This window comes from Myzus persicae, unplaced genomic scaffold (genome assembly GCF_001856785.1).
Source record: "Myzus persicae strain clone G006 unplaced genomic scaffold, MPER_G0061.0, whole genome shotgun sequence".
NCBI lineage: Eukaryota > Metazoa > Arthropoda > Insecta > Hemiptera > Aphididae > Myzus > Myzus persicae.
This window is the reverse complement of record NW_019103945.1, coordinates 776,373-797,955: the sequence shown is the minus strand read 5'-3', so window position 1 is coordinate 797,955 and position 21,583 is coordinate 776,373. Positions and strand designations below refer to the sequence as shown.

The 21,583-nt window shown below is 31.4% G+C and overlaps 1 protein-coding gene across 2 annotated transcripts in view; it reads left to right on the top strand.

Moving 5' to 3' along the window:
• Positions 1 to 398: 398 nt before the first annotated feature.
• The window catches only part of LOC111036734 (filamin-A), a 126,668-nt gene continuing 105,483 nt past the window's right edge, over positions 399 to 21,583 (top strand). Inside the window, exons 1-2 of one of the 2 annotated variants that reach the window (XM_022318868.1) lie at positions 399 to 826; positions 14,349 to 15,070. In XM_022318868.1, the coding sequence (XP_022174560.1) occupies positions 14,683 to 15,070 (388 nt within the window). In that variant the 5' untranslated portion in view covers positions 399 to 826; positions 14,349 to 14,682. The remainder of the gene's footprint in view (positions 827 to 14,348; positions 15,071 to 21,583) is intronic. The other variant, XM_022318869.1, reaches the window with a different exon arrangement.

The window sequence follows — 21,583 nt, the reverse complement described above, 5'->3', positions numbered from 1 at the left end:
ATGTCGCGTCTCCGTCCGAGAACTAGGCACTAGCTCCCACACACCGTCCTACAGAACTGTTAGTATCACGCAAATTGTAATATTTGTATGATAACCATGTACATTATTTTTGTAAACATTGCGTTGCGACGGCGGTCGTCCGTGGAATTGCGTCGAAAACGACGACGGGTGAGTGTGCGTGTGTGTGTGTGCGCGGGCGAGTCCAAGTCCGTTTCTTGGTGTGAGTCCATCGCGCGTGCGTGCGACAGACACGGCCACAGCCGCCGCCGCCGCCGCGAAAGATTTATTTTTAAATCTCCCGCCGCCACCGTCTCGCTCGCAGCGGCCATCAAAAAACATTTGAACATCCCAAAGCCACGCGACTTTGGCGGGTCGCGAACACGACAAACGTACGGCCGCCGCTCGTCAGTGTCGCACCAGCAGCCGCAGTAGCTACAGCAACGACGACGGAAACGACGGAAACGACACGGTACCGCCAACTCGCCGTTCCCGACCAAAGACCATCATCGACATACCAAAGACACGGTCGCTGGGCACCGCAGCGTCGCGTTTTTCCCGCTCACTGTCCCGACGACTTTTGTACGGCCCGCGACGCGAAATCGCGATCAGATCGTATCCGCGGTCGCCCGTCGTACCTACGTTTATTTCCCTGGAGTTTTACTTCCCAGCGGTCGCGTCCGAACAACACGACGACGGAGATTGGGAACGCTTCTACAAGATAAATATCGGTGCGTCGGCGGACGCTTTCGACAGGGGATTTCGACGGTTGCAGCAGAGATCCGGCCGCCGTCAATCGCTGCACGCCGCTCAGCTGGCCCCGCGAAACGTACGTATAATATTATTATAATATGCCTATAGCTGCTGTTGTGATTAAAAACATTCGTGTAAGATTATTATGTGTGTGTACATTATGTTACGGGCAAGCGAAACCCAACGCCGAACGGAAGAGGTAATTGGAAAAAGTCGACGGCGACAGTGAAAATCGATTGGTTATTGTCGGCCCGGGTGGTACATCGCGGCTTAACAGCGTGATCATATTATAATACTGGCGGGGAACCTTAAAATTCGATGATAATTTTTAAAAAATGCGGGCGTTGCATGTATTGTCCATAAATTATAGCGTTGGGAAACATGATCGGTTGTAATATGACCGGCAATTCGATTTGAAACGTTCGGCTGATTTCAAGTCTCCGAACAACTTACTTATTTTTGGTTATTTCATAGCCTTAACCGCAGAGTTTCAAACAATTGCAAATAATTCCTAGGCACATCGCAGCACGTTTTTCAGCTGAAAATCCCAGGTGGTTTCATATATGATGACTTTCCGCGGTTTCCTATCCAGATTCCAATATATAAATATAAATTTTGTGATATTACGGTCTATATGCAATTTTTTTATTATTATTTTCTTAAACACCGGGGTTTTAATAATATTTACAATCTCGTAAGTAGAAATTAAAATATCCTACATCAACGTTAAAACATTACTTTCGTTGATATAGCTGGTAACATTTCTTGTTCTTTAGTGTATACGTATTCATTTATCAAGTAGATGCCTATAGGTACCTATATTATTTTCGTATTTACCTACATGTAATGTAATTTGCTGATTAAAATGTTGCGGTAGGTAATGTTATATAATATTGTATAATATAATATATATAGCTATATAATTAACAGCTAGGATGACCTAACAAATGAAATAACTTTTGTTCAAACTTTTGTTTTAATCTAGATTTTTCTTTTTTTTCTTTTAACGTTCACGTTACAAGTACAATATACAATTTTTTGTTTTTATTTTATAATTTTTTGTTTTTAGAAAATTCAAAATAATAGTTATAATTCAAAATTTAAAAAATATTTAAAGCATTTATTTAGATTTATTTTTTTTTTAGTATATAATCGTTATCACATTTTTCAAAATATTTTTTTTTGGGGGGGGGGGGGAATTTTCAGACATGAGTACCTAAATCTTAAATAATATAGTATCCATATTATAATCTTCATCATTTTTGTCATACACTTGACTAGGATCAATTTTACATTTTTCATTCTTCATGTTTTTTTGTTATACCTATATAAGTACTGCAGTTACGTTGGTACAATTAGCGCACCTTGCTTTCGATATGGGTCATGAAAAAATTCGTTCAAATAACAAATCGTGAGAATTTTTGGAACTTTTGATTCTTAAACAATTTAATTTGACATTTTATCTGTATAATTATGAGTTATGACTATCGTAAATATAAATACACATCCACTCATCGTTATTTGCACACGCGTTAATAATAGGTAATTATCGATGAAAAGGCTATGCCAGCAACCTACGTATAGGTACCTATACTTTGACTAACAGATGAACTGTGTTTAGAATGCGAGAATTAGAATATAGTACTTATCTATGCGACTATGGGCTTAACCGATTTTCACGTTAACCCGTGTTTCGACGTATAATATTAGGTACAGGAACAAGATGAATCATAAACCTGGTAATATTCTAAATTTAAAAAAAAAAGAATTTTTAATCTTGAAGTACAATTCATACTGCAGATGATAATCTATTGAAAATTTTAAATACAGCGAGTTTTCTAAAAAAAAATATATTTAAAAATAGTATAATGTGTCTTCTAAGAGTAGATATATTAAGAGATAAAAATAATCACCCTGTATGTTATATTTATATTTATTACTTTTACATTCAGCAGTAACCATATACGAACGGCGCGGCGTGCTTATTTTCTCCCGGAGGAATAATTATTTCTGTAGTACCTGTATGTATATAATATGTATATATATATTATATAATTGTATATTAGTACAGCATACGCATGCAATGCAATATAATATGATATTGTAAGGTCGACCTCGGATCACCAATAATACGAAACCATGAATAGACATATCATGACCAATATACGCTAAATATTGTACGCATATGGCATATCTGTTTAGGAATTGTCAAGACGTATTCGCGTCCATATATGGACAATAATATTATTATACACCAAACGCTCTATGGATTTAGTTGACGGGTTTACGCACTGCACATTGCGTCACGCATAATATATTTTTGTTTGGCATATAAATAACATAAACGACATTGTACGCGGCGCCGTAGGTACACATTTAGTCTGTGAGGTGGGCAAGGTATTGTGGTGACGGGGAGATCTCCCCCCCACCACCCCGATAACTATTACAATCCATATTCACTTTTTTGTTTGAATACAATTTTATTTTTTTGTAATTTGTAGTAAATCAATTTCGTTATATGTTCAAGTTTTCTTGGAATAGCTATTAAAATAAAAAAAATAATTACATAATTCGTATTATAATACATATCACTATATTAGGCAATTTTATAATATTATTATGCAAATGCAATAGCATTGAGTACCAGTGAGTACAATAAACAAACATGATTTTATAAATTATTTAGATGCACATATTTTCAGACATCATAAATTCACTCTCGTGATGATAACGGTTTAGGTATGTCTGTGTTCGTACCATTTAATGTTATAGAAGTGGCTTGGTGTGGCGCGATGGTTGGCTTCAGTTCTACAATCAAGCATCAGTCGGTGTCACTAGTTCCCGAATGGGTGACCGGTTCTAGTGATAAATCCTTGCTATATATACATTATACACAAGTGATGTGTTAACCAACCGTACTCTTCCCCGCAGTTAATTGAATTTTTTTTATAGTAATAAGACATTAATAGTCTTTGTAGGCTATCTACGACTTTTACGTCTACAGATAATTAGAGAATTGGTAATTTTTGACAATTTTTTTAACATGATAATAATTAATAGTATAACAATAGTAATGATAGTTGAGGTTGATTAGATATTATACATAAAGTGAAAACGTGTAAATATAATATAATAAATATAGATTATATATAATAGAAAATATAATTAGGCATACCAATAATTTAATAATATAGTAGTAATTAACTAATACGATCTTGTTTGTGGCTGCGTTTAAGATGTCTTTGAGGTGGTGGACGTATGTGGAAATTAAAGTGTAATGAATCTCCCCACAGTTATGATACCTACTAAAAATAACCAAAAAATGGCCTATATGTTTTCATGGATTAATTAATAATAATATTTAAAAAAAATTATAACAATAATAAAATACACGCTTATTATTTCTATATTCTAAAATCCTATGATACGTATTAATATATTAGATATAAAATAAAAACTCACGTATGTACAATGTACATAGCTGCAGAGCATCTGCCGTAGCATGTAGGGCAGAAGATCATAGTAAATAATTTAACCGATCAAAGTCACTATCGGACAGATAATAATTTAATAATGAAATATATTAAATTTGTATTACTTTAGATATTAATTTTTTCTTATATTTTCAGTAGGTACTATGAATACACGATATTTTATAATAACAGACTCACCATTCGTCCGTAGACAGCTCCATCCGCTCATCCGCTATAGTTCTATTTTTCGTTTTTACTAAACAGGTGACAAACATTACGATTTTTCTTTTCGTCTTTATTTAAATCCCTATTCAGTATATGATCTAATTACCGTTATAGATTAAAATAATATGACAAATATTAGTGGCAAAATTTTACCCATATGTACTCGAGGCCTAGAGGTAGCCGACTTATTTTGACTTGTAAAGACACTAAATTATATAAAAGAAAAATTTTCAAAAACGTTATTGCCTTTAAATGTACACTCTTTATAGTTATAATATTTTATAGCGTTGATTCGATGCTTAATGTTTCAATGTTTGAATACCGCCCTGCAGTGTTAAGGTAACGAAATACAGTCATAAATTGTCGGAAGTCTTAAACGGTCAACACTTATCGTTTATCATTCGTGTGGGATATATTTTTGTTTACTCTAACATATTAATTAATCACCAAATATATTATGGGAATCTAATGTTTTATTTAAAACGAGATAAAATATACCTTTACATGTACACTTGTTTACACAATATGGTTGCTGTTTGTTTAACACGTGTTTATGTTAAAGCGATTTGACGCCTTAAATATTTGTAATACTAAAAAATAAATACATCAATAAAAAATAGTGATAACTTTTTGTTGTATTTTTTTCTATGTTTTATAGAGTCGTGAGTAAAGAACGTCGTGTATACGTTCTATTAACGAATATAATTGTATTTACATTTTTTTTTTTTTTTTTTAATGAACATTTATGCCGGCCTCAGGGTAAGGTATGTATGATATTATGTGGGTGGGCATTGTATGGTCTGGGTGTGTGTATTAAGTGTTATGCGAACTCAATAAAAATGTATTGTACCAGTCATTCTTTTTGGGCTATAATAAATGAAAAATAATTCCAAACTTTTGATTTATAAGTTAATGTCGTCGAACAAATATTAATGACATTGAGAATAAATTATTACGAAAATTTGGTTTTACTGTCGATTATAGTACATATAGGTACTAAGTAAACACGTCCTCACCATTTTATCACCATGAATTTTCTCATGAAATACTTTAGTATATCTTAGAATCTATGTGATTGTAATAGGGTACTTATAATATGCTACTGTATACTCTATGAGAGGACGCTACACCCGCATGTGTTGTCTCCGTCTTACAAACGTACAACATATCAAAAACTATTTTGCATGAAATAGAACCACTCAAGCTGTAGTCCAAGCTAAGCAACCAAATTTTCACACCGTAAACAAGAGAACATTTACTGTGCAACATGGTTTTTATTTTTACGATATCACAAATACAAGAAAAGTTATCCAAGTTTGAAATAATTAATTTATAAGCAATAAGAACTTTTCTTGTATTTGTGATACCGAAAAAAATAAAAATAAAAATGTTGCACAATAAATGTTCTTTAGTATATAGTGTGAAAATTTAGTTGCTTAGGTTGGACTACAGCTTGAGTGGTTCTATTTCACGCAAAACAGTTTTTGATATGTTGTACATTTGTACGACGGAGACAACACATGTGGCTGTAGCGTCCTCTGTGTTTTCGCTATTTTATGAATCTGTTTTGTGATAAGTGTAAATGAAACAAAAAAACACGTGAAACACGTCATAGAGGGTTGAATCAAAAAAACAACCACCTCCCCTCAAATACGGCTATAACTGTTTTAAAATCACTGTTTTTATTTACGCAATAAAAACGAATCGTTGTTAGATGATCGCAACGATATTTACGTATCTTGAAGATCTTATAGTTTAAGAGGTGTTTTAATATGATGTTTTGTTTACTGCGATAAAAATATTGCTCACAGCTATAAAAAATTGTTCAGCAGTTGAATATAAACAATATAATTTGTAAAAACAATTTTTTTTAAACGTAACTATTATAGCTTTAGAAGTAAAATACATCCCTGCAGTTTATAGCCTATAATCTATATTATAATGTTATGTAAATAATAAATACTATTATGAGACTATTATTTTGGACTTATTATGGATCTTTATAGGACTTTGCAATTTATATTGTTTCAATTCAATGGGAAACATCAACAAAATGTCGTTCCAATGACCTCTGTGATGATTCCTATTATTTCTGATTCAATAATAACGCACAGGGTTAAAGTTTGTTCAGATATTGGTATAATAGATGCGAAAGTCTTTCAACCGGTAGTTGATTCATTTTCGTGTGTTCCGGGAGCGTATACAATTAAAACTCGAAAAATAAACGCGAAAAATTCTATGTGTTAAAAAAAAAGCATACTACGTTAAACAAATATAGTTTATTCGAGATTTGTCAAAGTAAATTTATTGTAATCAATCACTGAAAGAGAATTCAGTGTCGGAAAAAATAAGTGTTCCAAATTTAAAAAAAAAAAAATACTTCGTTATATTATAATATGAGCGTATAACAAAGTGGTGTTAACGATTTGAAACGTTGCCAATGCTCGCATTACCTTAACCTCCTTTGTCTCCCGAAATCTTGAGTTCAGATTCATGAACGGCAGTTGTTCTGTAACAAATTGACAACAAATGTCATGTCATATCAAAAACGTGAATCCCGAAATTCTTAATTTACTGTATTCGTAAATATAAGTTTATTTTTTAGTACGTTTACATTTGTGAATTTAATGTTCAGTCGACTTTTAGTTCTGAATACCCGTTATAGTGGTAAAAAACATTATTTAATGAATTAATATTAAAAAACAAATCATAGAAATACTAACTACATTTCGAACAAATAAAACTAACAATTATATTTAAAAATACTTATCTTAAGACACAATATATATTTAAACCTATAGAATAATATAATAGAAACTATAAAAATATCAATCATTTTGAAATATTATTATTTTTAGTTAGAATTATCTAATTTTGTTAAAACCAATAGTCGCGCCTCAAATGGCAAAGGTCGTAAATGTGGCGTCGTGTATTTTAGACGTATACAACACAATACAAAACTCGTCCATTGTATCAATTGGTTAAAAAAAAATAAAAAATAAAAGTAATAATGTCCATCGAAATTAAATAGGCTATTAAAGGGTACCTATAATTAATGATTTTACGAATTTCTGGATCTGAATCTAACTGGAAGCGGCCCGATTTTAAGGAGTTTAGTATAGGCAACACTACACGCGTATGTGTGCGCAATGTGCTAGTGTGCTTGACAATGATACACAAACTTCTACTACCGAAAATGTGGTATATAAGTCGATGTAAGGATGTGAATGTAATAAATAAATAAGTGAAACCTGTTTTATCGGATACTTGTTTACAACTATAGATAATATAAATAAAAGATAGAAAATTTGAAACCAAACGCCAAAAGTGCTTCGAGGTAAACATAATGGTAATTTTATTGTACCTATATGGTCCTATTTGATTACCTGACGTTATGATTTATGATTAGTGTTAATATGATAATTTTTTATTCATAAAAACATTAATAACACATAAATCCAATTTTTTATGGTTTGTAGCTCTATAAATAATTATTATTATGAGATACATCCCATTTTTTCATTGTTCATAATTGTTTGCACAGTGGCATTTAAAATATTATTGTTCAAATTATTAAAATTATGTTTTACCATCAGATATTTTCATTTTGATACCACTATAATGGTTTTAAATGTTTAACCAGAAAATATATAATATCTCTGGGGCTCTTCCAGCACTTAACCTTATATGCAAATTACATAGTTTCTAGACATATTCTATCCTTTAAGTATTATCTACATTTATGTCCAACCTATTTTAACACACTGAATTATGAAAAGATTTATGTTTTATCGTATTTCGACCAGTCTATAACGGTTTTTTTCTATTACGTGCTAAAGCAGTAATACTTTGGCCAATTCCCAAGTGCATCCCAACTGCTAACAGACAATATCAGTTCAAACTTAATTACTTATATATAATACAAAGGTATAATATAAAGGTCCAAAAATAGTTCGTACATATTATACCCGTAAATTACTCATATATAGTTAAAATATTATGTAAAGATTAAGAAAAACAATATTATATTAACCATAACTATAAATGTCATAGTATAATAGTATATGTAAGGTACTTACATACTGAGATGTAAATGTGATACGTCTTAAAAAAATAACTTGCAATTATAATGTGTATGTATTATTATTTTTCTAAAATACAACATAATTCAACTTTGTTTTATTAGTAATAATTAACCAATTATTTTGTTAATACATGTGTATAAAATAATAACTATAACACTTACATTATTATAAAATATGCATACGTATGTGTATTTTTTAAAAAATTCATTACAGCATTTTCATTTCATATTATGTACTCATTATTTTTACTGTAAAAACTGCCTACAATAATTGGCAGTTGCTCAATTAATATAGTCCCGTGATAGTCCGTATATAGAGTATAGACAAATGTCAATGTGATGATAATAATAATATGAGAATTAGTGTATATAATATGAGTCCAGTTTTCAAGTTATAACCGACACGAAATACCTCTTAAGTCATCAAAAAGTAAAAAAGTATATTTTGTTCTAGCATGACCATGAAAAATATTTCATTAAAAAATTGGTGACAAAAATTCACCTAGTTCCGGTTATACGAATTCTAATTTTAAAATAAACAGATAGAATTTCTTTTCATGGATACACAGGTGGTATAAACGTATTTCAGGAAAACGATTTAAAAATAATTGAATCAGGGATACACTTATCAATTTTGAGTTATTTGGATCCACTCATTTGGTATTATAATGAAAACAATTTTGAATTCTGAACTTACACTGCATATTATTAAAGAAAAAAATTTACCAGATGTGAAATTAAGTTTGGGTTTTGTTTACATTTCTGAAAAAAAAAATAGATTTTACGGGATCGTAAAAACTATTCAAACTATAAAACTGACATTTAAGAGATCACCGCCCACGTACGTTCGATTAACTATTAAACTCGATATCAAATCACCTATTGTGAGTCTTGTTAGTATGTTTATTATATTAAATATAGAAAAATTCAGAGAAACATTTGAGTTCAAATCAACTTGCGTTCATATAATATTATATAGCTTTAATATTTTAGAGCCTGGATTAAGGGTGTGGTGGAGCATTCATTAACTATTCATTATTCATTAACGGGATAAAATCCGTCAAATTTCTATTAATGTGACGCGTTGGCCACACAATAGTTAGTCATACGGAAAATTAATTCAAGCCTTGTCAAAGATTGAAAAAGAATTTGCTTTAAAAAAAAACGATCATGCCTCGTACAGAGTAGTCGGATTTTGATAGTTTTAGATTCTGAGTGGAGAGATGAAAGTATTGGTTTTACAATGATGTGTGTTTTTATACTTTTTTTTCCTCGCTAAATTCCTTAAAGTTTTTTAAAGCAACAGGAAAAACAAACAAAAAATTAAGGAAAAACATGAATTTTTACGCAAAACCATTTTTCGAAAGAATCAATTTTGGTTAGGTTAGTAATTTTATAACCAACAAAAATGACCGTAGACACATGATATGTTGACTTTCAAAATATTTTGATTTGTGTTGCACTATTTATAGAATTGAAATTTTAGATTATTATATGTTTTTTTTAAACCCAAGTCGATAAAAATATTTTCGCTCGGCCAAAAACTTGAAAATGAAACACAAGGTTTCTCGTAAGTTGTTGTTAATGGAGATTCAAAAAAGTTGAGCGTAAATCCAAAGTAATTTTTTATGAGCGTCTAAACTTAGAATTATGATAAAATTCGTAAAAATCATGAAAATTAGAGAATTATATTTAGTTAGAAATTCATACAAATTTTTCTACTTACATCTAAGATTTTACATTGATATTTTGTGAATTAATATCTACTTATTAATCATAATTTACACAGTACGTGTTTATAATATAATAACCGTAAGTATCAGTAGAAAAACAAACAGGGGAGGGAGATACAACTCAACCCGAAATTTTCAGGAAGAATTTATTTTAAGATTTATTATGAGACGTAACTTTTTGGTCTGTAAAAAAAATACAGATAAACCTACCCCCCTCCCCCCATAAAAAAAAAGCACTGATGTCTAATAAAATTATGAACCATAATATTATAGTATAATATACAATGTTGTATAACACCTCTTTTGTCGATAGTTTGCGCGCCGTGACGGTAATAAAATAATCGGTCAACTGTTTTACTGATAAAGCGTAGTAATTACGGGGAACTGACGCACACTCGCACAGCAATTCCCAATGGGTATATAATATTGCCTATATTCAACCCCTTAAAAACGATCCGCTTTCAACAGCCTTAATACGAGATTCCCTACGAAGTCGTCATAATAATATTGGCGTGTTGATAATATCAAGTTGGTCTTCGGTTGATCAAGTTGATCAAGTTGAATAGCGTTGATCGCGGCAGTTTTAAACCTTATACGAAAAATGTGGGGTCGGAGTACCAGGGTCTCATGCACTAGTCGGCACTTTTCTGCGGTTTCGACGGCGACGGCGGCGGCGGCGACGGCGACGGCGGCGGCTAACTGCTCGGTGTTCGTTCGACGACCGTCACGATCGCGGCATGCGTTCCTGTTGCATTCTGTTCGATTCTATAGACTACGCAAAGACTCAACACAACCCGCGTGCCACCGAGTAGAACGGAAGCCGCGGGTTCTCAAGCACGTCATGTACGTTGTGTATCACCTTTCAATATCTGTGGACATTAGTTGGATACCCACTAATATGAATATACGATACGGTCGATAATTTACCTCGTAAGTTGTTGTTAGTGGAAATTAAAAAAAAAATTGAGCGTAAATCCGCAATAATTTTTTATGAGCGTTTAAACTTAGAATTTTGACAAAATTCGTAAATATTACGAAAATTAGCAAATTATTTTGAGTTAGAAATTCATAAAAATGTTTCTTTTTGTATTCTAAGATTCAAAAAATTATTACAAGATCCCTTACAAGTTTGTCTACCTTAATCAAAAAATTTCTACCGGAAAGTCAAATTAAATTTTTATGAGCGTTTGAAGTTGAAATTCTTATAATAATGGATATTCACTATATCTTGTAGCGATTTTCTTATTTTGTTGTAAATCAAAAACGATTGAAGTGTAGACACTTGAAATTTACACAAAATGTTTATTTCATTAATTCATTTACTTGATAACATTTTCAAAATATTCTGGCTCATTTTAGGCTGCTGACCGACATTTCCATTTTCTTTTTTTTAAAATTTTTTTTTTCTAAAAATGTTAATACAATTTTATTGGTTGGGCCAAAAAGCATAAAAATTGAATACAAGACTCTTAATAATTTGTTACAGTAGCGGTTGAAAAATATAAAAAATTACATAGGTACGATTTTTTTTATAAGTATTTAAAGTTCAAATGTTGACAATATTTATCAAGTTAAAAATTGAAAATAATTTTGTAGTTAAAAATGAGTAAAATTTTCAATTTTTTTAGGTAAGGATTAAAAACTTAAAACAAGGTTCCACTTAAACAGTTTTTTCCATACCTAATAAATCTAAAAATATATGAATAAAAATTAAATTTAATATTAAATTAACCTTATGGTACGTATATTGTCGTCGTTTATTAGAACTTCCGAAAATAGTGTGTTTAAAATGGAGTCACCATACCATTGAACTGCAAAAAGTATTCTTCTTTCAATTAATGGAAAAAAATTCATAATATGAGAATTTCACGAGAAGAGTGCTATTGTGATGCAAGTTTTTGTACTAAAAACTCGTTGGGAACATTAAAATTGTTTTTTGTTTTTTTTTTAAAAATATTATTTAACTGGTCTATTTTTAATGCTGTACAAAAAAAATGATATTTACTATTGGTACTTGTATGATGGGGTAACTTCGAGTTCTTAAAGGCCCCTCCCCCTGTATATTCGTCAATGCTATGTTGTGTCGAGTATATAAGTAATTAGTATTATAATAAAGCTGCCAAATCTTTCTCGGCAATTTTCATTATATCAGCAGATGAATATCGTGTCTTGTTGACTCTCAATATGTATTTTTTTAAATTTTTATGTGTATTATTATTATAGTTTCTCACGTCGTAAACCTTTATTTTGGTATATCTCACAACCTAACTTACCATAACAATATGTACGAAATGGGTGCCAAACCTTTTATTTTTGTAAATATGTTAAAACAATAATATTGTTATTGTGACTGCTACAGTATTACAAATCTATCTAAAGTAAACAGTATAAACGAAGCAAGCAAAAACTATCAACAGTACATTGTAGGTACATCTAGGATTAAATATTAATTTCTAAAAAAAACGATATTTCAAAGCCAAAACTCTCCTTTTTATGTGGTGAAAATTTAGTTTCTTATTTATGAGTTATGACTTAGTCCTCTCCGTTCTTTACCGGGTAAAAAAAGTTTTTGCTATGTTCTACATTTGTAAAACAGAGATTACGCATGCGGATGTAAAAAAATTTAAAAAAATACCCATCATTGTAAAATAAATACATTCTTCCCTCCGCTTAGAATCGAAAACTCTTTACATATAAAAGAGATTTATATGTTTAATAATTAATACACTATAATAAATAATTAATCTAATTTAATTAGAATATTATTTGCGATGATAATAACTCTTAAACACAAAAAATTCTATATGTTCGTTGGTCATTGCATTTCTCAGTTTATTTTTCAAATATTTCAATGATGAAAGTTACTTTTAAAAACATTTGTGTAACAAGGAGGGTTAAAATGTATACAATGACTAATGTGTAAAACAATAACTTAGAAAATCATTGAGAAAACAATAATTTAAAAGAACTCTATTGAAAAATATGAAAAGAAATTACATTTTCGTGTAGCAGTACACATACACGGCCACGTGGATAAACGACACTTATACACTCATCATCAGTACACAAACACTAATTAATTATAGTAATAACTAATAACTAGTAAGCAATATCATGCCTTAACGTCCACATTACATCTGCAAACAGGGATTTGTATGAGGTTATTACTTATTATAGATATTGTTTAAATAAATTATGATGACAAATGGGACAAATGACACAATATTATGTATTATTAGTTATTAATCAATTAGCCAATTACCCAGTTATTGCTATATTTGTCGCAGATCTACAGATATACAACTTTCAACAAGCTCAGCGTTAATGGTCATATCTTTTATTAGTAATTATTTCTTAGTAATTAGTTCTGCTAGATTTTAGTCGTACCACACGCTACCCCGGGTATTTTATTACAAAAATAAACAGCCTACGTCGAGATATTGTTTTGATTTTATTTGATATCTAGATTTACGTAATATTTAAAATACTGTAAATAATTTTAATATTTTATATTCGATACTTTCTATCATACTCAACATAAGACTATTAAAATGTAAAATAATTAGATTTATTATATAATACAATAATTTCATAGTTTTAATACAAACAAATTGTTGACGCATTTACTAATTATATAAATAAAAATATTTAAAATACCCAGGTCATCAGGCCATAATATGGTCCAGGCCTCTGGAAAATCTCCACTCAGAACATATACCTACGTATCTTAGGATCACAATAGAAACTTTTTATTTTTTTTAATTTTAAATGTTAAAATTATTTTTTAAGTTTTTAAAGCATTTTAGGATGTTTAGGGCATTTAACAATAAATGACGGATTTTTAAAAACGTTATTTTAAGATTTGCATTTAAAAAGTAACTCTGTAACGTGCCAACAAGGTTTTTATCTAATCGAATATTATTAATCAAGCGGATCTGTACGACAAAATATTTTTTGGTTCAAACCTTGTTGAAATTGATGTTTTTTACCTGTTTCTTGATTTTTACTGCACACAATCATTTTTATCATTAAGGCATCATATGCGCAGCCCTAACTGTTATTAATTTTCGGTTATATTCGCAGGTGTACCGCATACCGGCAGAGAGCGCAGTTCGACGACTTCGACGACCACCTCCACCATCACCTCCACCGTCAACCGGCCCACGAAACAAACGTCCGTCGGTGTAATTTTTTTTTTTACACAATTATATTATTTTAATTAACAATAAATAATACAATATTTATTGTATATACCTACATATTATAATATAATACCTACATCATAACACGTCAGTATTATTCGTTTCGTACGTCGAAATCTCGTAATCGCATCGTACACACGCACGGGCTCGCCCGTACACCCGCACACCGAACGCCGATACTAGCGCACGCGCACTCACACACACGCGAAACCGGTATGTCAGCTGTGGCGGCGGTGGCGGCGGCGGCGGCGGCGGCGGCGCCGACCGCGACAGACGATCCGGACGGATACGAAGCCGGCAGTCAGGAGGACGACATGGGAGCCGCCGAACGGGACTTGGCCGAGGACGCGCGCTGGAAGCTCATCCAGCAGAACACGTTCACACGATGGGCCAACGAGCACCTGAAGACGGCCGGCAAGGCCATCGGCAACCTGGAAACGGACCTGGGCGACGGGCTCCGGTTGATCGCCCTCATCGAGGTGCTCAGCGGCAAGCGGCTGCCCAAGCACAACAAGCGGCCCACGTTCCGGTCGCAGAAGCTGGAGAACGTGTCCGTGGCGCTCAAGTTCCTCGACGACGAGAACATAAAGCTGGTCAACATCGGTAAGTACATTGACGCGACAATGATAACGTGGTTGGGTACACTTAAGTGCAATATTCGACTCCACCGAATTTGGCGGTACGGCTTAGTCTAGAATGTTACTGTTGTTTTGATATAGGTTTATAAATTTATAATATTGTAGACACGTGTTACGATGAAAATATTATTACGATGTAGGTATAAGATATATGGTAACGTGATTCGTACATTTATTTGGATTTGCATTTTTAGGCATCGGGTTATATAGGTAGGCGCGTGGTCAAGTATATTATTTTACTAAACACATATTTTGTCGTATTTTATACTTACGAGTTGCGCGGTGATCGAACGGAATATCGGGATTGTTACGATGCACTGAAATTCTGCGATTCGAGTTTACCGTCAGGGAAGTCGTTTCGGATTGTCGACCAAGTTTGGTACAGAAAACCATAACCGTTAGATAACATCATTGTATCTAGTCGAGTAATGTAATTAACATAATATGTTTTCCATTAGCCCAGTCGATATTTAATTTTTACAAACCCAAAAATATTACAGCGGAATAATATTATTTTGATTAGAACTCAATAATAAACTCTTCGGTCTTAACGTAAAAATAACTAAAATCTAAAAAAAATACATAAAATATTTCCAAACACCTTCACTGTCAATCGTTGTAAATAATAATAATAATAATAATAATTAATAACTATAATAAGTAATATTATGTATTAGTAGTAGGTTAGTATGTGTGTATAGAACGTGGTTCTTCCACGATGGTAAATTTTGCTGTATTTTAAACTTACTAGGATACAGCATAATAATAGTGCATCGTACTAAGTTTAAATTAGGCTGACGATACTCTTTTAAATAAGTGTAAGCATATTGATTAGAAATTTAGAACTGAAGAATTTACTCGAAGTGTGACATTTTTACTCTGTATTAAGGTTATTATTTGCTCGCCGATTAATGTATTATTATCAGCTTAAGTCGAAATCGAACCACCTTTGCGTGGCTAACATTCAAATGCGATAACGATTTTTGTTAAAAGTTCGTCGATTATGCCTGGAAAATAAATCTACCTGTATAAAAATAGAAAATTTAAAATAATCCAACTTTTCGTTTTAAATTCACAACACGAAATTCGATATTATCATTGTGTATTACCAAAAAAACTTGTCCAGTCCCTATACGACTAATATGTTTTTGAAATTTGAACTGAAATATCTATAAAAAAAATATATCATGACTAGAAAAAGATAATATAAGATATATATTGTCAAAATTACAAGTATTAATACCTTGTAAGTACTCTTTTAGAGACGGTCTAGTCAAAAAAGTCCCATGATCTCGGTAATTTCCCACGGCCATTGTCAAACATAAACAGTCTCGAAATCTGCTTGATGCCTCATTGTATAGTTGTATATACTATTAATAATATTTAATACAAACAAATTTAATAAAAAATAAAAATCAATCCATGATTGACACCAAGTGGCCGCACTCCTTAAAAATGGGTCGAGGTATTTTTAATCCCGATACTCGCCTAACCTGATAAATCCTATCAAACATGCAAAAATAAAAATATACAATTCAAATTTTCAAATTTTCATTCACAGCGTTAGAATAGAATATATGAGTCGTATTTCGTGCTTATCCAGCATAGTAATAATATACCTACCATATACCGTTGACCAGAAAAATATGCAAATGTGTACGAAAGTCCTTGCTCTAATTAATAACATAAGTGAATACACGTATAAATTTGTTTGTACACCAGTGTGTATATTAGTGGATACACGTATTTTAATGTTAATGAGTACACTAATCGTACCATCTATTTTTTTTGAATTTGCTTAGTAGTTTTTTTTTCTAAAAATCTATCCTGTACGAGGTTTTGGCATAATATAATAATGTACAATATTATATTAATGTAATGTGTCAGCCATCAGCTCGACGAATTACTTTTGGATTATGCAGGTCATTTTAAGGGCGTTTTACAAACTATTGGTGTTAAATGTTAACTTACAATGTTTAACTCTGTTCAAATAAAGAACCTTTGTTTTATATTTATGTTTATTATCAATATTATGCTTTTTAAATCCATCGACCAAATTCAACGGAAGTCTTTTATTTGCAATACTTTTAAATACGCATTAACAACGCGTTTATTGTTTTAATAAAGAGTTCAAATATTGTTTTTTTTTTTAATCAAACCATAGTGTTCACATTATTATGTATATTTATACAATATACATCACTGTAAAAAGCGGTGCAGTATGTTTTTCTTTGTCGTTTAAAATCATAAAGTGCGTGGGTTTTACAGGGCGTGATTTTGAGAACTCAAGAGTTAAGACAATGGTTATTAGTTATCACAGTCGATTTTCGTGTCTTAATACGAACATATTTATAACTTAAAATAAAAAAAAATTTTTACACCTCTTTTATCACTTTGATTAGGTTTTTTTTATTTTGATGACAAGGTAGGTACGTTTTATCATACATCATACTTATTCTTCTTTGTGATTTTATATCTCAAATCCAATTTTTTTTTCTAATGTCTACACCGTAGATTGTACGTATGTATTGTACGAATGTAGATTCTACGGTATACTATACAGTAATTACGATTTTGCTCGCCTAAACTTTCTTAACCTAGTCATAACTTATCACAAAAATAGATGGCTATTGTTTTATTTTCTAAAAAACCGTCCTCGACAATATGATAGACCGTATTATATTTTAAGCGTTAAAAACGTATTGAGTGGCGCACTAGAATAATTAACGACCTAAACAATATGTGTCGTTTACATTATTCAGTTTTTTTACTTTATAGCTGCCTATAAGTACTTGCAGGGCTGATGCGACATAACATACAACAAGTTGGGAAATCTCACTCTGCGAGCGTGCTAGATTTCCAAACCCTATTTCAATACAAAGTAATAAACTATATTTTCAAATACAATCTTAAAATAGTTTGTTAACTTTAATATTCCGTTCACATTTTTTTTCGATAGCATGAATCTATATATTAATTACTTATATAATAAGTAATCATTTTAATATCGACAATTGTAGCTATTTACTGGTAACTACCTGACGGACGGGCACAACAGCTGGCATATAAGGTGTTCTAAATTGTTTACGTTTAGAAACCTAAAACGATTGAATGTCAAATACAAAGTATCTAGAGCGTGTATCTGTAGGATTTGACAGGTTTACATCGAAAACGCATTTAAATAGTTAGGTACCAATAACTACATGTCTTATACAGATATGATCGATTTTTACCCTCGAAGTATTGCCTCGGTCATACATTGACTGGTACCAATATTATTATAAAGCACTCTAAAACATTTTGCTAAAACGAACTGATAACGAATAGCTATTAAAATGTAGCTTGTAAACCGCCGTTATCGTACCTATATCACTTATTATAACCTAATATGATGGTGATTGTAGTATGCATATACGTAGGTAGTTTACGCCAAGTTTGTTTAGTTTTTACGATATTTTACGACGTCGTAAAAAATAAACCACCCAGTGCACAAACATATCGATGTTTAGGTTGTATAATATACACGAGACTTACGATGTCCTCTGCATATATGTACAGGTGTACGTCCGATACTTAAGGAGGGTAGGTATCGGCAGTACTGATATGTGCGGTAGGTCGCAAATAAATATTTGCTTTTTTCGCAAAGTCCATTGCAGGAGAGAATGTCGCTTAGTATGCGCCACGACAATAAATATACATATAATAATACAAAATATACATTACCATAACTCATACGTTATAATATTATTATGTCTTATAATTGTAATTATGTGGACGTATATACATCTACTTTTCACTATTCGGCATGGCGTAGGTCGCCGTTCGAAGATTTTTTTATTTTTACCAGTTCTTTGGCATACGTTGTCGTATATTATATTAAAGCTATTATATCATATGCTTCTTAAGTTATAATATTATTATTCGATACTGATTGTTGTTTTCAAATAAAAATACCATGTACTATATACCTATATCTATATTATTATTGTAACCGTACAGTTAATATTATAATGCATGAAAATCTCACGTTGTTATAAAACATTGAAATGTAAAAAGATTAAATCACAATATTATAGTTGTACACATTTAGAACGTTTCGATGTTTGAAATCGTGCATTGCTAGCTAGGTTATAGTACCTAAACTTCTTTGCAGATCGGTGATCGCCGCATATTTAAGGGTAAATGGAAAATCCACGAGGTACGTATTATTTATTATTATACTGTCCATATGATTATAATACGATGCGAATCTTTTAATATTATTATTATGGAGGCGGGTACGCGTTGTTTAACATCGACAGGTGCAGGTTGGATATCTAACGACCCGAGACGGCGCGGCGGCGGTTCGATCGCACACAGTGTTCATACAATAATGTTGTCTAGTATTTTGATTTTCATATTGGTACTTGAAGTAATGTAGGTACTTGTTTGTAATCAATGTACAGCAAGTTGATCTGTTTACATCAATGAAGCCGACATTTTTTTTTTAGAAAAATATTATTTTTCTGGGTATCAAGGCAACATAACATACTATAATATAGGTTCACTAAAATAAAAACCTAAAAAAAACACTATATATTATATATTTATTTTATTATATCAAAACAAGGTAGCATTAAAAAATCATATCATATATATCTAACTCTTACAAAAAAAGATATTGGCATATACATTATGTATATTATGCATGTAAAACAACTATATATCCTGCTTATATATTTCTGAATATAATAATTGTGTATCTTAGTTTTTTTATTCTAAATTGTAGGTACTTCTAAGTATATTATATTGTATTGTATACTTACTTTTTTAACACTTGATTTGGATAACTCCATGTATCTATAATAGTATAAAACAATAAGTCTGTCCATTCTGAGACTTAACATTTAGCCCACATTTTCACGACGCTCCTCCCCTCTTTAGCATATAAGTATATAGTATACACCCTTTTATAAATATTATTTAAGTACCACCACGGTACACGCGCAATAATTCACAAAGATGTTTAGGTGCCTACATAATAATAACACATTAATACCTAATAATCCTACACTCCTATTAATACACATAGAATCATATAAATACTGCATATTATTATAACGCAACATAATATAATATATAAAGTCATTTGAGTTTTTGATTTGGCTTTTCCAGCCCCCTAAAATTCACGTCCCTCTTTTAGCATTAACATAACAAGCACCACAGTTGTTGTAAGTTTGGCTCACAACATATTAGATACGCGACATTCGTATTTTTTATTCACCCGCCCAATATTATGATGAAGTACCTATTTTTATTTTCTAATTTTAGAACATTATATTTTTACTCGAATTCCATATAAAACGTCGCCAACCAGCATTGAATTATTAAAAAAATAGTTTATGCTGCAGTGCCTGCAAGCCCGCCCCAGAGTAGGCGGGCTCCATTTGTTGTTGCCACTTTTTCGAGTTTCTTTAAAAAACGTGCATGATCTCATGATTTATACGTCATACGATTAGCTTATAATTATGACGTATTGCGCATAGTAATACATATTTTTAAACTTGCAACCATATTATTTTGTTGTTGGGAGGTAGGTAGGTACACGACACAACAAAACTATAGCTATGTAAAAATAAACAAAATCTAAAAAGGACATAAATGATTTTCATACACCTTGTATCTAATGGTAGTAATATGTACTAGTAGTAGGTTAGTCTTTATGCTCGTTTATGGCAGTAAATTATTGTCATGTTTATGGTACATTTTAATAACTTTATGCGCTCATAACAACAGTTGTACCAAAATATTATCATGTTAACATTCAAAAAAATTTTTCATCGTAATAAAACAAACAGTATTATTATATTGCTTACATAAGACATATACTTAATACAATATTATAGGTAGGTACATTTAACTGCTCAACACATAAAAATTTAAAGTTTATATATTATTATTATAAAATATGGTTGTATATAGCATAATAATAATATTATTATTTATTATATCAATATATCATTATTTATTATATTATAGCATTGAGACCAACAGTCCTCGTGTTGAATCAGTGGCGGCGCCAGGAATTTTATCTTGGGGCCCTTTGGTGGCCTTTGAAAATTTGGTAGTGCCAAAAAAAGTCCCAATCGTGGACTTTTTCGCATTCATAGGCTCAGTGTAGGGCTGGGGGCTTACACACTATTTATTGTAAAGATAGTGTTGTATATACTAAGTTTTCACATCATTATTTGTTTTCATTTTAATTGATGATAAATATCATATAGGTATAGGTATTTAATATTTACACACTTAAACATTAGATATCATTTTCAACAAACTTACATTAAAAATGTATACTTTATTATAAATTTAAAGAATTTTTTTTCTCTTATGGTTAGGCGGTCAAGGGGGGGCAAGGGGTGGCCGAGACAAATTTAGGAAGGGCTGTGGCCCGCCCAGGCTCCCCTGGCGCCGCCACTGTGTTGAATGCCTTTAATAT